Source organism: Leptosomus discolor, chromosome 21 (genome assembly GCF_034619465.1).
Source record: "Leptosomus discolor isolate bLepDis1 chromosome 21, bLepDis1.hap2, whole genome shotgun sequence".
In the NCBI taxonomy this organism is placed as follows: domain Eukaryota; kingdom Metazoa; phylum Chordata; class Aves; order Leptosomiformes; family Leptosomidae; genus Leptosomus; species Leptosomus discolor.
The window spans coordinates 4,312,079-4,327,958 of NC_141411.1; the positions used below are offsets into that span (position 1 = coordinate 4,312,079).

General features: G+C 50.6%; 1 protein-coding gene across 4 annotated transcripts; it reads right to left on the bottom strand.

Annotated features, from left to right (window-relative positions):
• Window positions 1-3,647: 3,647 nt before the first annotated feature.
• On the bottom strand, window positions 3,648-15,373 carry LEMD2 (LEM domain nuclear envelope protein 2). 4 transcript variants are annotated; one of them, XM_086476560.1, is made up of 11 exons: window positions 14,787-15,373; window positions 13,990-14,612; window positions 13,756-13,950; window positions 12,454-12,494; window positions 11,665-11,740; window positions 10,296-10,372; window positions 9,565-9,644; window positions 7,058-7,203; window positions 5,898-5,999; window positions 5,704-5,806; window positions 3,648-4,534 (listed from the first exon to the last, which is right to left on the bottom strand). In XM_086476560.1, exons 1-11 carry the CDS (start codon window positions 15,371-15,373, stop codon window positions 4,384-4,386), a joined length of 2,181 nt encoding a protein of 726 aa, XP_086332686.1. In that variant the 3' UTR covers window positions 3,648-4,383. The 4 variants fall into 4 exon arrangements, with proteins under 4 accessions (XP_086332686.1, XP_086332685.1, XP_086332684.1 ...); XM_086476559.1 differs by having other exon boundaries at window positions 13,990-14,648; window positions 14,766-15,373; XM_086476558.1 differs by having other exon boundaries at window positions 13,756-14,519; window positions 14,601-15,373.
• Between the last annotated feature and the right edge of the window lie 507 nt (window positions 15,374-15,880).

Below are 15,880 nucleotides of genomic sequence, written 5' to 3' on the forward strand. Positions count from 1 at the left end.
CACAAGTTGTAAGGACAGCGGGGCAGGGGGATGAAGAACCCAGCTATTCCTCTTCTTTGAAGGGACCTGGGGTTCTGGGAAAACTGCTGATAGCACAGGGATTATCAATACAGTTTGTACAGAGCAAGCAGGAGCCTGGCAGCGAGCGTGGCACGAAACTGAGTCTTCTCCTCTCTCAAGACAGCAAATGAAAGAAGGGGCACGGGGGGAAGACTATCGCAGAAAACATCATGGCACCTCGGTTAAAAGCAAACATCCTCTGGCACATGTAATTATGCCGAAGTGAGGACTATTTGCTAACCTTGAATATATCTCAGCTGTAACTTAGCAACCCAGCCCGGGTAGAAGCATCTGAACAGGAATGCAGGTTCAGCCTTGCTTCCCTCTCCGTTCCCATACCTTCGCAACAACGCAACGCCACAGAGGAGGTACCCAGCTCCCACCGGCTGCCAGGGCCGCCACGGAGCCAACCTCGTCCTGCGCCGGTGGGAACCTCCCCCTTTGTCATCCAGACCTACATTACCAGATCAATTAAACATTTCTCTAACCAAACAGGAGTGAGTCAGCCGTGTCCACAGAAGTTACACAACGATGATTCATGGACTACTCGTGCCGTTTCAGGAGTAGACTTTGGAGAAGTCGAAACTCGTGGTAGCACAAAGTTCTGAGTCACCGACACTCAGGTGAGCGGAACTGAAAATACTCAAGGAAATGGACCCTAAGGACAACTCAGACTTGCCGTCAAGATGCGCTTATATGTTTTCTGCTCACCAGGCAGCCTTGGAGATCTCGTAAATAGTCCAAGACTTGACTTTTTGCCTCTTCCCTTGACACAAATATCCCCCCTTTTACAGGGCTTTCTAACTTAAAGCGTATTAACCCTCGGGACACAGGGAGGGAAGCGATGCGCCCCGTGACAACCAACAGCCCAGGAGCAAGGGCAGGCAGGGACAACCACCCCACTCCAGCACCGTATCCAACACTTCCCTCATTACTTCCCGGTCTTCCTAGACCATCACCTGGCACTTCACTTCCCAAAAAAGGCGGCGAGCTAGCCATGGCCAGAGGATGCCACAACACGCCGGATCAGCAGCTTGGCCCAGCATCAGGATTTCCTGCCGCAGTTGTTGACTTCAGACACCCAACGTGTGAGGGATCCGTCTCTCGAAACACACGGAGCTCGAGGCACCCTCACTCAGTTACCAGGCTTATTGCACCATCCCGTTCCCCGCTTTAAATAACTGGTTTATTATGGGCCACAGGAATGCCGATCAACCTGCTAAATGACTATTTACAGTTTCCCAACCCTCCAAGCTGTCAGTCTCTACAAAACACAGCTGAACAAGCCAACCGCTCTCCGGACACAGCTCGGCTTAACGCCCGCTGTTGCCAGAACACGGATTCAATTCGCAGCCAGGCACTCCGGACTGCTGGCCATTGCGCCGAGAGCACCCCGAGTCTAATGAAGAATGGCTTAGAAAACTGGCTTTTAGAAAACTGGCTTTTAGAAAACTGGCTTTTAGAAAAGTGCTGCTGATCAGCCTTTAGAGATCGGGAGGGAGGCTGATTTGTACTAACCATTACGCACAGATCCATTGTGGACTAACTAACACTTTAAAGATAAGAATGAAGCAGAATCCACCAAGCGAAGGACACCAGGTGGGATCCTCCAGTCAGACTGTGGGGCTCAAGGAACACAGAAGACTGAGCAGGAGATAGGGAGGGCAGGGAGCGAGAGCTGGTTCTGCGAATTGGAAAAGCCCCAGGATGGTGCAGGGCAGGCGCCACAGGACAAGCTCAAAAGTTCAACCCTGAGGAAGACTCGGACCTTCAGCCCCAACGACCACCAAGGACCCCCGACGGGGGCGTAACTTGGGTGGACTGAGGCGGGACTATGGGAGGAACTTATGTTAATGAAATAATTAGAATAACCCAACCTTTTCTTAGAAATGTAATGAATAAACATGAAAGCTGGAAATATAAGGCAAGCATCCTAACGCTTGGGCACGCACAGATGGAAGGAGCCATCCCCCGTGCTGCCCGGCGCCGCAATAAAGAATCCCTGCTGGAGAACACTGAGTTGTTAGTGAGTTTTCTCAGCTTCACGAGGACCCCCGTTGCCTCGTTCGGCTGCCACGCAACCCCCACGCCATCTTCAGCCTTGTTCTTCGAAACCGTGAGCGCTGCGGAGCGGGATCTATTTGACCTGCCTGAGCGAAAGCACTTGGAACAATCTGTGACTCCTCAATAAAAACGGAGGGAACAAATCATTTGTAATAAATTTATTTCATATATTGATTTACAGAGCTAAACTGAACATATAAACAGCACCAAGCCAGTGAAATTTATTCTACAAAAACCAAGTTAATACAAAAAGATGACTGCAATGCCTGACTCTTCACTTCTGGATTTGGACGGTTAAAAAAAAAAAAAAAAAAAAGCTAACCCAAACCCCATAAATATTGTAAAAAAGCTTAAGAATGTAGGCACTGGTGTTTGCAAAGATTTCTGCGGCAGCAGTGACGATCTTGCTACAACGTTTTAGAAGAATCAAGGCTGCCTTCACTTTATCCCCTATTTTACTAATAGTGGAAGAAGCTGGTCATCGTCTTGAAGACAGCTGCGGAGCCTCCTCTTCTGTTCAAACACCCTACCTTTGCAACCAAGAAGAAAATAATACGGGGTAAGAGTCAACTCCACACAGGATACTTCCCACGTAATGGGAACGACCTCCCTGTGTTTTGCTCCTGGAGAAATCTGCTCTCTCCGCTCGTTCTGGTCGAGACCACCAGCAGGAGGTACGTAAGGAGCCTCTGTAGTTCCCTCCGCAGCAGCCCGCGGGGTGCAGAGGCGGGAAACTCCACCAAAGCCAGCCGCGGGCTGGAGCAGCGCAGACTTTATCCCGGGAGGGGAGCAGGGACTGGCACAAGGAACCCACCTTGCACGTGGCATCAGGAGCCTGCAAAGCGGGGAGCAGGGCTTCGGCCGCCACCCTAAGCCCCCCGGAGCCTGGAGAGGAAGCTCTCCGTGCGCCCAGGACGAGCGCGAGCATCTCCTGTGGCCGTGGTGCTCAGGAGAACGACATCCCCTGGTTCAGATCGACGCTGGCTTCCCCCTGCAGGTTTTACTAGCTTGTGCCAAAAATGAATTTGGTCCCTGCTGTCTTGGTGCGAGCTGGACAGCTGTTTTACAATATTGGGAAGAGCAGATTAGCAGCATCTCTGCCTAGCCTAAACTGCCACACACTGGTGCGATTTTCTTTGAAACAAACACTCATTTGCCGGACATAAAAAAGAAATTTTAAGTAACCAAATGATGACAGATACAAAATACGATGCCTGCAGCACGAACAGAGGATTGAGCGTTGCTCCCCGTACCTATCATGAGGCTGCAGGAACGGCGACGTGGCAATCCCCAGAGTGACACTCCACACAGGGTACATCTCTGCTCTGACACACAGCACACACATTGCAGCTGCCCAGGATAAACATGTACATTCAGCCCTAAAAGCCTTTCCAAAGCTGCTCTTTAATAGCCCATGAAGCAGTCCCTTTGGCTGCAGCCACAAGAAAGCGCTTTCTGAAGCTTCCTATATCCTTTATTTTCCACCCCTATCCCCCCACCCCCCCCACCCCGCCCCAGGAATCATAAAGCACACAGACTGCAGACTTAAAATGGGTAACAGGGTCACAACCAGTCCTCCAGCCCAGCCCAAACCACCAAGGCACATCAGACTGCCCTCCCTCTAGGACCACCTTCACCTGACGTTTCCCCCCCCCCTCTCCCCCGTTTTTAAAGGGTGAAGCCGACACAAACATTTTCCTCGCTAGGAAGCACCAAGTGCTTTCACCGCTGTCTCGGTACTGACAGAAACAAATTCTAACAAAATGCATCTGAACTGCCACCCTAATGTTTCCATGGGAAATGTTAATCTTCTCTAAACACATTCCCTGATGGACGTTGCCACCAGTTGGCCTTTGAAGAATTGAGGTCAAATTTTAAACACCGAAGCTTTATCAGAGAGCTCCTAAGCCCCTCGATAGTAGGTATGTTTGATTTTCTTCTTTTTTTTTTTTTCTTTTTCTTTTTCTTTTTAAAAAGTTGTTCTAGGTTTGCTGGCCTATGGAAGCCAGACATCTGCTGGAAGGCTAACTTTGGTGCACTTCTAGCTTCCCACCAGCTCAAGCCCATCTCCTTCCCAAGCCAACATTATTGCCCTGAATAATTTTTGTGTGTGAAGATTTTCAGAAAGAAGAGCAAACAGAGAAGTGCAACCCCCAACCCTAGGAGATTAGGACCGTGACCTGCTCTTTCCCACCACCCGAGAAGGGACTGTCCCCTCGCAGAGGTCCGTATCAACACTTGCTCAACTTCTGCTCCTCTTCAGTGCTCTGAATCTGAGACGTAAGACGGCTGAGTCCATCTCCACACGAGCATATCTTCTCCTGCGACTCGGTGCGACTCTGTCTGAATCCGTGACTCGTTGGAAGCCAGAAAGTCCACAGCTCGCTCCCAGACCCGCTTCATTTTTTTTCTGCAAGAAACAAGAAAATAAATTAGAATCTTGTCCTCATTGTGCTTTCCTGCTTACAGCAATTGGGGCTGCTGATCAAGCTACCGCTAGCTGTCTCCTGTTCCCTGTGCAGGCACTAAAGGAGATTAAATCACAGTTCTGGTTGAGGGGGGGATTTCAGGCCAGGACACAAGAACACAGGTCCTGCCTTGGCGGGGAAGACAAGACCCTCTGTCAGCACCAGGAATCGACGGCTGCCCTGAATTTCAAGCTTGATTCGTATAGCGAAGGAACTCGATGAGCAAACGGCCCTCACCCTTCCTGCCCGCAGAGAGACCTCAGACCAGGGAGGACAAACTGAAGTTCACCCCCGCTGCGAACCAGCGGGGCACCACACAGAGAGCTCCGCTCAAAACAGCTGAAGTTACCCCTGGTAGGAGAAGGAGTTTTGTGGCCGACAGAGTGAGGATGTTTAAGGCTTTGCAGCACACGTCGCGTTCTGTGCTGTCAGAACAGGGCAGCTCCACTTAACCAAAACGCAAGAAACGTTCCTGCAGCGATGGAACAAGGGGCACATAAGCCACCGAGAGCCAGGCTGCAGCCCTCTGGCCCCACCACCCACGCAGCAACTCTCTCCACCGCAATTCCTTTCTGAAAAAGCACCAAACCCAGCCATCTCGCTGTATCTCCCTTTCAAGCTTCCCCACTCAAACTGGTAACTTTCCAGGCAGCAACATACACAACCACCTCAAGAAGAGCCTCCCGACGCCCCGTTCCATTCATGGGAAGGTTTGTTCCGAAAAGCACAGCACTTGTGGGAGCATAAGGCACGACGGCGGAGAAGGGGGGTGGGTAGCATGCTACGCACTTCAGATGAAGGAGAGAAAACCAGATGCTCCATGCCCAAGCAAAACAAAATCCAATTACTGTTTGATAGAACAACGGCAATACACCTGTGTGACTGCACAAAATATCAGCCCCGGGACTGTCACATTAATCTGCAGCAGGTTAAGACATAGCCTGAGTTATGTCAAAATCCTTTAGGAACTGAAAGGCCAGACACACTCTTCTTGCAGTCCAGCTTCCCATCAATTCTCTGCTCATGGTCTGTTGCCCCGTAACTGCGTTTTTCAGCTGAGCTGAATAACACGGTGCTGACAGCCCTCCTTAATGACCCAACTCCAGCTTACCTGCTTTGAGGGGGGATGAGGCTGTCCCGAACGTGGAAAATGCCGACGTAGGGGTAACGCTCCAAATTCCGTTCCCATTCCTTATAGTGGTCCTGGACAACAGCTGGAGGGCGGGAGGACAAAAGAGAGAGAGATCTCAACACGGCAGAGAGGAGAACAGGGCTACTTGCATTTACAGAGCTACTGGATTCTACCTATGATCTTCTTCACCATTTCGTACATGGCTTGTTCCTCTTCCTCCATCTTCCGCCAGCGATACCTAAGGAAGATCAGGATCCCCCAAAGAGTTATCAGACCTAGGAGAATAAAAACAAACGGAATTCAATAACTGACAGACGTGTACTTGCTGGATGCTAGCAGTTTTATTTCTGACACTGCCTCTCCCCAGAGGCAGCTTTCACTCCCAGCTACCCAGGCCTGCTCAGAACCAAATCCAAGCCATTCGTTCTGTTCACCAGTGCAGGTGTGTGCCCTCCAAAAACCTCGGTACTGACACCACCTGCAGCAGGAGAGCACACAGGGATGTGGGAAGAGGTGGTCGGAAGGGCTCATCACAGAGTTCCCCCTTCCCCCCCGCCACCAGAAACCTCCGCACAACCGCAGGGCTTCAATTCTCTAAGTCCCAGAGCTATCTCTTTGCTAGAGGCCTCCCCCACAATAATCACTTAGGAAGACTGTCAAGCTTCACTGCTCCGAAGATAGCTGCTTGATAAGGAAATAAAGCCTGGGGCTCCAGCACCAGCCCGGAATTCAGGAGGTCTATATTGAAGGGTTAGCATTGACAAATGCCCCCGTTACAACATGAGCTAACTTTAGTATCTCAGGCTCTACAATAAACATAACTATCCCCTTTCACCTCCACCTTGTCCGGCGAGATTATAAACTCTTCTAGTCAACACTCATCTCTCGTTATCACCTCGCTCAGCGAGACCTCTGTCTCAGCCAGGGGCATGACAGACTATTGCAATAAAGCCTCTAATGCTGAAATGCTACAAGTCATTACTAAAGAGGCTAGAAGGCTTTGCAGCTTAGTGCAAGAAAAGAAAGAAAAACCCAATCTTTTACGTAGGTGAACGTACTTATTTTGCAGACGGTAGTCATGGGTACTTGAGGAACACCCAGCAAGCTCATCAGCGTGCTGATTTAAAGTACGTGTTAAGCACTCACAGCACAAGAGCAGGTCTACAGGTCTCCCTCTGCTGCTCGAACAAAGGTTAATTAGAAATTAACTCATCAGCAGATTTATTTCACCTCTGTCAGTAATTTCATACGGCTGGGAGAACGCGTGCGCGCGCACAAGTTCATCCCCACAGCTAGCACGGGGAGCAGCTGATCACCGACGACGACAACTTACTCCAGATACACAGGAAGAGGTTCATAATGGCAGTGACCACCGCCCGACGGAAACGGCAGCCGAGCCCCATCTGAGGGTGGGCCGATTCGAGACAGAACACCTCCTCCACTTTGGTAACCGGTTCCGAAAGGTCTCTGCCTCTCAACCTGATGGGAAGAGGCAGAAAATCTTCACTGAAGAGAGCAAACACTCCAACTGCAGTCTTTAATCAAGAGCGGGAGAATCAACAGACTGCGGCTGCAGTAACTCGTCCCGTACACCACACAGAAAATACACCAACATCCTTGCAGCTCCTCTTTCCAGAACATTTTGGGACTGGCTGCTTAGCAAGGAATGGATATGGCTTTAGAAAAGGCAGCAGGGCTGGAACTCCCACTGGTAAACTGAAGTCTCCCTCTGCAGACTCTTTGACAGCACCTCTCAGCGTGCAGAAGATTAAACTTTAAATTGGATTCCCACCTCCCAGCACAGAGAAATGGAAATGTTTACTGAGTCACTCATCAGCAATTGCAGAGAGAGCAGCTGAGGGAGACTGCGAATGTCTGTGGAGGTTGTGCTGTTTCCCTCAGTACAGACGAGCATAAACAGTTTAGCTAGAAAAGTGACAACACATCAACGGTATCTGCAGTGAGAACGGACACACCCTCAGAAAGCATCCACGGCAAAAATCGATAGCACAGCCTCCTGCAAAATCACTTCTCTACACCTGCCGTGCCATTCGATATGCTTTTAACTCACTTCTTCATACACAGATCTACACTGATGTGGTTTCCTTATTAGATACTCGTAGCCAACAGGCATCAAGGAATCCAAGTGAGAGCCACCCGACTCGGAGGAACTGGACGAAAGGGGATTTCATTTTTTTAAGCTATTAATTCATTCCATGTTTGCAATGAATAACCTATTAGACAAAGACGTTTTTCTCAATTTACTAGTGGCACAGCTCACAAACTGCTGACAGCTTGCATTTGGTTGCCGGATTCTACAGTAGCTGGAGACACGCAGTTGTTTCCCACCCCCTTGTCTTATTTACAATCCAAATTCCATGAAAATATTTAAAGTGTGCAGCAGAATCACCCAGAGCAGAGCTCATTTTCAGTTCTGCCTCCCAGACTAGCACCTAGGAAAATAATCTCACGTAATGTTTGCTAAAAATGCCACCCGCAGGTCTTTAAGCTGCCGAACGCTCGCTCTGCGCTCCGCAGACCTCGTGAAAGCGGATCCGTTCAGCGAACAGCCGGCAGAGTTGTTAATTGGGAAAATAGAAAAAATGGGAGTATATTGTATCACACTGCTCCTGACACGAGCAGCACTCCTGTATAAAAAGATGAATTTGAAAACTCTGGATCCCAGCCCACCTACAAATCCAAACCTGCCACTAAGGAAACTATGTCCTGTCCTGGGAATTTGCCATCCACCAATAATCAAAGCCACAGACACTGTCTGATCCTCAGATCACAGGAGCAGCTGCAGAAATTTTTTTTTTTTTTCGAGAAAATCGAGCAGTGGGAATTCATACAAGCTATGCCCACCAACTCCAGCGTTACTACTGCTAGAATTCATTTAATCAGAGATGCATTTAGCGATGTTACAATGCAGAGAAATGTTAGACTTCAGAGTTAACACAGACTGGAGGCAGCCCACACTTCCCCGAGGAAGATAATGATGTCTGCGGACTCTGGGTAACAGTCTTTCGTTAGGTTATGGCCTGAATGATGTATGTTTTACCTGAAAAAAACCCCAGTATTTCTGCTATTTCTCATGTACCGAAGAGACTGCTAGCCGAGAAACCCAAGAGAAAACAGCCCCACTGACGACTGACCTACAGCCTACATAGTCAGCCAGACCATTCCTTTAACAGGTACGGCGTGTGCTGCCAAAAAGACAACTGACACTGAAGACACCATTCAACAACCCATTTTCCTCTCCTCCTCATCGGGACTTGCTCCAAAGGCTCCCAGAGCACGGGAGATGTCACCCACTGAAGAGAGCGCTTTGCTGTCCCATCAACCTTCTGGCCACAGGAGGCAGCTCCACACAACACTGACGCTCTGCCTACTCTAACAGCGCTGAAGAAAAGTTTCTCTTGGGCAAAGCGACTCCACGGGCAAGTTTCCGAAGCGTGCTGTAGTCGCAGGACCACGGGGCAGGACACCAGGACCACCCTTTCCACACCCCGCAAGGAAGCACAGCACAACCCCCGACAGCCACGAGCAGCCCTGACCTCCCCTTCACGCCTCATCTGCAAGACAGCGAACGCCGTGTCCCCCAGCGCCAACGGCTGGGAAAGAGCCTCCCAAGGCATGAGCTCAGTTGCCAATTTTTGCCGCAGGGTTGCACTTTTTGTTTGGAAGCTGGCCCAGCAAGCACTGACAAAGCCAATCCCAGATGATCTGCTGAAATCTAACAAGGTAGGGGAGCTTTTAGGGCACACCCCAGAGGATGTCACATTCCAGATCAGCCGACACCGAGAAACGTTAATTTTGACAGAGTGGGCTTCCACTTACCATATTCCCAAATCCTTGTTACTGTTTAGTATCCAGTGCAGGGCAGCTTCAAACTTCTGTGGGGAACTACCAGTTATATTCTGTTCGGAAGAAGCCGTAAGAAGATTAGTTCTCCATTCATTTAAAATACCGACTAACTTTATTCCATTACAGTGGTGGGAGAATTCACTCTGTACGGTCTCTCCCTAGGTTAACTCTTATCATAATTCTGCAAACTAGAAGAAGGAGAACTAAATCTGAGGGTCTGTCTGGACTAAAGTCTTCTGACTACAGTAGATGATGCATGAAGCGCTCTGTGAAATAACACTATCCCAGACTGTTAAGACTAACCACTAAATACGACATAATCTTACTGACAGTTTACCATGAAAGAAATGGAATGTTAGATCAAAGCAGTCTGTCTTCTGACACTTTGGGGTATAGAAAAATCCTTCTTCTGCCCAGCCCTCAATCCAGGGAAATTTCTGGTTTCAGAAGACTGATGACTATGGTGAAACAACAAACCATTAAGTTAGATTTACAGGGGCTGAATCAGAGATGTAGGAGAAGATTATTTTCAAAAGAACTGCTGAGAACAGGACTGGCCAAAGGGGAAGCTAGAGATACGAGAAAGAATCAAAAACAGGATGAGGAAGTATAACAGATGGCGAATTGCTTGAGTATCTATTATTTATTGCCTTACAAGAGACTAAGCGCTATGTTACAACAATAGCTGTTCACAGCCTACTCACCACCACGTGATCCTTCGCTTCACTAACCCAAACGCATTTGCTTTTTAGATTCTCAGGATTTCCGCATTCAAAATTACCTGGTAAAAAAGTCAAATAGAAATAACGTTTTGAAAAAAAGCCCTTGAACAGTTCAGAAACACACTGAACTGTCTGCAAATGCTCTCCTTTAAAACTGGCTATAGCTCTGGGCAAAATGATTACAAGGGTAAGATTGATCGTGTAGGCAGATAAGATTACGACTATTAATAAAATGCTCAGCCACTGCATATAGGTTGGATAAGGGCAATCAAACCTCATGCTTCAGCGTGTGAGCTACTCAGCACAGAACAAGGAGGAAAAAATACTGTTTCTCCCCCTTGCAGAGTACATAACCACCTCTCTGACCTAATGCCCTGCAGAGGGGCTCCTTCCATCAGGTATCAAACACTGCGGTGCTGGAGCTAACGATCAGCATTCAGAACGCTTCCAAGGCGCCTAAATCGCAGCTCTACCTTCCACCCAGGCAGAGAAATGCTGGTGAGGAACTAAATCTTCTAAATCTTCCCTCAGAAAGTTGACTAACCAAATGCGCTCTCAGCACGTATGCTCTCAGACTATGCAAAACGGGGGGAAATTCTGCAGGTGCCGAAGCCTCATTTGAAAAGGTTTAGAAATTCTGTGAAGCTTGAGTATGAATTCTAAATATGTAAAGGCTTCAGCCTCGTCGAGGTCTGAAATCTAGAAAACGGCACTCACGCACTTTTACTCATTAACACCGCTATACATCTCGCTGAACAAGTTTCTGCTCATACACTGAATTTCTAGCTGCCTTCTCCATCCCAGAGCACTAGTTATGGACTGGATTTGCTCATTCTATACATAGCAGAGACTGTGCTGAACTACTGTGCTCGGTTAGCTCCTCAGCTCAGAGAGCCTGTCTTCCTCTGCACTGAGGAAAAAAAAAGAAAGGCACACATCATCAGCTGCCACACTTCAGCAGAGAGCTGGCAATTACTAAAGTTGCTTTAACTTCATTTGTAAGAACACATCAGCTTACACATACTGGCTCCGAGTGTCTTGAAGACAATTTCAAGATGCTGGTAGAAAAGAAGCGTAAAACTGAGTATTTCTACCCCAAATTCCCAGTATATCAAGTGCAAATAAAGACCACTCCACAAGAGCACAGTGATAGCAGTGCATTAGCTAAGCACTATTCAGAATAAAAATAAATGCATCTTTTTCTATTTTTCCATTACCTGACTTTCTCAGAGCTCTTCAAGTGGAACTGACTGTTCCACAAAGCGAGGTTAAAAAAAAACCCACCCAGACAGCTGGGAGGGGCAGTTTGCTGAATGCTCCTAAGTGTTTTATAACGACAGTTGGAACTTACCAGCTTGTACGGACAAGTAATTATACAGCTCGTGCAGCACGTTCATTATTACGTCCTTCTGTTTGGCTTGACAGAACTGGAAGTCAGAAACAGGTAACAAACATGAACAGACCGGCAGCAACAGGACAGTGGTCAGGCTAGCGACAAATACCAACACAAAATGCCAGCAGCGGGGCTTGGCTCAGTCACGCACCACCAGTTCAAATTAAACACACCGGCCGCGCAGATCTGCAGTTTCCCAGTCAAAAGCCAGCTAGCGCATCCCCCCAAAGTGCCGCCGGCTCCCCCAGCCCCTCTCCCAGTCTGCACCACCACCCTCCCCCCCGACCGACCCCAGATGGATTCTTTGCCTCCAGAACATCACAGGAGACCAAGCACAGCTCTGAATCCAACACAGAACTTCCTCTCTCCTAATAGTACATGGGGATAAAAGAAAGAGGTCCGTACAAACACTTTATGATGGAGTTCAGGGAATTAGCTGGATTAAATCTTGTATTGTTAAAGCTGAACACAGCTTTATTGCAAACCAATATCACTTCTGTTGCAACTATTAAAGTAATTGATTCACATAATTGGGAATTTAAATTTTTATCTTTCAGAGTGTCATATACACTCCTAATTTAATCTGGCCCATTAATGCCAACTCATCGAAATCACGTTTTTTCTGTAAAACGACAGAACAAATAATTTTACAGTGATACCGATACTGGTGGAAGTTACCCAGCATAATTACTCTCCTGTGAGAATCCCCTACCCACAATACTTGGAGATAAATAAATATACGCTTACATCATCCGTTCTTTTGTCACAATCCACAGGCAAGAGATTAACTACGAGAGAGAAGGGGAGGGCGAGTTAGCTGGCTGCAAAACAAGAGCTTTGATCAAGAAAGTAATTACCTTTTTAAAAGAAGTCTCTACTTAAAAGCCCAATTCTGCTATTCTTAATCTCACTCTAGGAGGCACCTTGCTAGGCACACAGCGTGCTCCAAGCGCTGCTCCGGCAGGCAGCACTGAAAGCCAAACCAATAAACCGGGTGCAAAGGATGAACCCTGTTCCGCTGGGAAGTAAAAACTGGGGTCTGAACGCTTTAATAGCTCCTTTTAATTGCCTGTTTTGTGCTCCTCTGCTTACTGCTTTGCACTCGTCTCTTACAGCAACGGCATTCGCTGCCCGCCACGGTCACCTGAAATATCGCAGTGATAACAGGGATTTAAATGAAGCCTCCTCAAGGCAAAAGCAGAGGATTTCTTTTAGTTGGAGCCGTTAGCTCTGCAGATTATGGCCTCTGCTGTAACAGCCCCCTCCCACCCCGACAACTGGATCTACACCAGCCACCAGCGCAGGACTTTCCAGCAATCTGAACCACCCGAGAATTTAAAGAGTTTGCAGCTGCGCTGCAAGATCTCTTGCTTCAAAACACTACTGACTCATTCCGACTTTGAGAAAGCGGGAAGCAGCTTTCCCAGCCCATGCAAAGTGCCCAAACACCTCCAGGCACAGCGCGGGGAGTTAAAAGGACTTGCACCTTCCCAACCACACCCCAAACCCCTTCTTCTTTCAGTTCAAAGCCATGAAATGACAGTATTTCCATCTATTTTAGCTGGGGAACTCTGCTTTAAAAACCAGGTGACGGGGAACCCCCTTTTCGTTTCTCATCGAAGCTCTGCCACACTTGAAGTCCCAACTCAACCGCTGTACTTCTCACGTGGCCAGGATAAAGGCCACGAAAGGCCGTGCTGAGCAAACACTAAAAACACACACAACGGGCGATTACACAGACATTATGTTACACAACGGACAATCATAAAATACATCCTTGGCCTAGCAGGAATGTCACTCTCCATAAAACCCGTGGTTCTGAAGAACCGAAGGCCAAACTCATTTGAGAAAAAGCACACACTTGACTTACTTTCCGTGACTAACAAGGTTTCCCATGGGCAAGGGGAGATGGAAACGGGGACAGGAGCAGAGATGTCAGGTTACGGCAATGAGAATGATAAATGTGATGGCGATGGAAGTAACAAAGGGAAAGCCGGGAAGAAAGGTGAACAATAAAGTTTAAAAACAGGATCAAACCAGCACACGTACAGTTCTCCTCTCTCCTGTCCAGCCAGCCTGACCCCATCATCTTCACCATGAGGATGCCCAGAAAAATCAGCAGCAGCACAAAGCTGGCGAAGCAAAGGAACTGGGAGAGGTAGTACTCGAGGCCTCTGCCCTTTCCTTCCGTCTGCTGCTTGGGCGCTGACCGCAACAACTGCCGCCGGGAGGTTATTCCCTGTCCTGCTCCCGACGCTTCCCACCAGCTCCCTGAGGACAGACCCGCATCGCTCGTAGCCTTCCACGGGAACCGCCGGATCAGCCCCCTTCCCCAGCTGCTGGGGTTCAGCTCCCTGTCTGCCTCCTTCCGAACGCTGGAAGCCAAATCCTCTTTCCCTCTCCCAAACTGGTGACTCAACCCCCCAGGTCCCGCCGAGGTGCCCCAGTGGGTGCTGGGTGTCACCTCGCTTTCCCGTCTCCATGAGCTGTTAGAGGAGAGCCCCTTCCTTTCCCCTGCTGTCTCCCACCAAGATCGGGAGCTCTGCCCCCCGATTCCTCCTCCCGACGTGCCCCAATGGCTCCTGGACTTCAGACCCCCGCTGTCATCGCCGGAAAGGGGTTTGGAGCTGAGCCCCCAACTCCTGCCTGTGGAGGTACCCCAGGGGGACGTGGAGCCCAGCCCCCCAACCCCATCCAGCGATGTCCCCGACCCAGCCCTGACGTCTAACCCCCCACTTCTCTCTGCCGATGGGCTCCACTGGGATGTGGAGTTCGACTCCCGAAACCTGTCCAGGGACGGCCTCAACCCAGTGCTGAGCCCCCCACTTCTCTCTGCTGACGTGCCCCACTGCAACGAGGAGGAGCCTGACCCCCGAAACCCATCCAGGGATGGCTCCGACTCCTCCCTTCTCTCTGCAGACGTGTGCCATTGGGACGTGGAGCTTTGCCCCCGAAACCCATCCAGGGATGGCTTCGACCCAGCCCCAAGCCCCCCACTTCTCTCTATAGACGTATCCCACTGGGAGGAGTAGTTCAGCCCCCCAAGTCCACCCAGGGACACCCTCTGCCTGTCCCTGGACCCCCCACTTCTCTCTATAGACGTATCCCATTGGGAGGAGTAGTTCAGTCCCCCAAGCCCGCCCAGGGACACCCCCAACCTGTCCTCGCCCCCCCCCCTTCTCTCTCCAGACACCCCCCGCAGCGCCGAGGAGCTCAGCCCCCCAAAGCTGTCCCGGGACAGGCTTCCCTCAGCCCTGGAGCCGAATCCTCCACCCCGGCCCGGCGGGGACCCCCGGGAGTCCCCCCAGGACAGCCCGTCACCCTCCCCAGACGTCCCCCAGCGGGACGCGGGCGACTGCCCCCCTTCCTCCTCCTCCTCCTCTTCCTCCTCCTCCTCCTCCTCCTCCTCACTGTCGCGGGCGGCCCCGACGGGGCTGAGGTTGAAGCCGGAGCGCTGCCGCGAAGGCGAGGCCTGCTGCGGCTTGGCGGGCGTGCGGGCCGGGCTCGGCGGCGCTCCGCGGCCCCCGCGTTTGGCCGCCGCCACCTCGGCCCGCAGGCAGCCGAGCTTCTTGACGTAGACCTTGCGGGTGGTAGCGGTGATGGGCCCCGGCCGGTAGCCGAGCGCTACCAGCTCCTTCCGGAGCTCCGCGTCTGTCAGCTCCGCCATGGCCGCGGCGCTGACACCAGGCCCCACCGGAAGCGCTCTGCGAGGAGGGAAGCGCGGCCGCCATCTTGGGTGGGGCCCGCCGCACCCCCGCCTCGGGCGGCCATCTTGGGAAGGGCAAATGCGGCCGCCTCCGTCCGCAGATCAAGGCGGCGGGGGGGGGGGGCGCCATATTGAGAAGGTCGAGGGAAGGCGCTGCTTCCCGGCTTCCTCGGGAAGGCAGGGGCGCTGGTTCCGCCATGTTGGGGAGGTCAAGGGCCCTGCTCATCCCGGGAGAGGGGAAAAGAGGGAGAAATGGAGAAAGCGAAGGGCAAAAGCAGCCTCAGCATCTGAAGCCGGGCAGTGTCACCGCCCTCGTCCCTCTGGGGACCCTACTCAGGAACAAGCAGAGGGGGGCTGAGCACCTCGCACCTCACTCTGACCAAGCTACGCCGATGTTTTGACAATTCCAGGGACATTTATGAGGAGAAGGAAGTGTCTTTCCCAGCCACCTGCCACCCCCACACACAG

What these genes read in the sequence shown, in the direction of transcription:
- LEMD2 (XM_009953449.2), bottom strand. Translation starts at nt 15,373, where the DNA reads ATGGCGGAGCTGACAGACGCGGAGCTCCGGAAGGAGCTGGTAGCGCTC. An exon ending in GTGACAAAAGAACGGATGAT is followed by an intron (nt 11,741 to 12,453) that starts GTAAGCGTATAT and finishes TCTGACTTCCAG; the next exon opens with TTCTGTCAAGCCAAACAGAA. An exon ending in AAGCGAAGGATCACGTGGTG is followed by an intron (nt 9,645 to 10,295) that starts GTGAGTAGGCTG and finishes TCTTCCGAACAG; the next exon opens with AATATAACTGGTAGTTCCCC.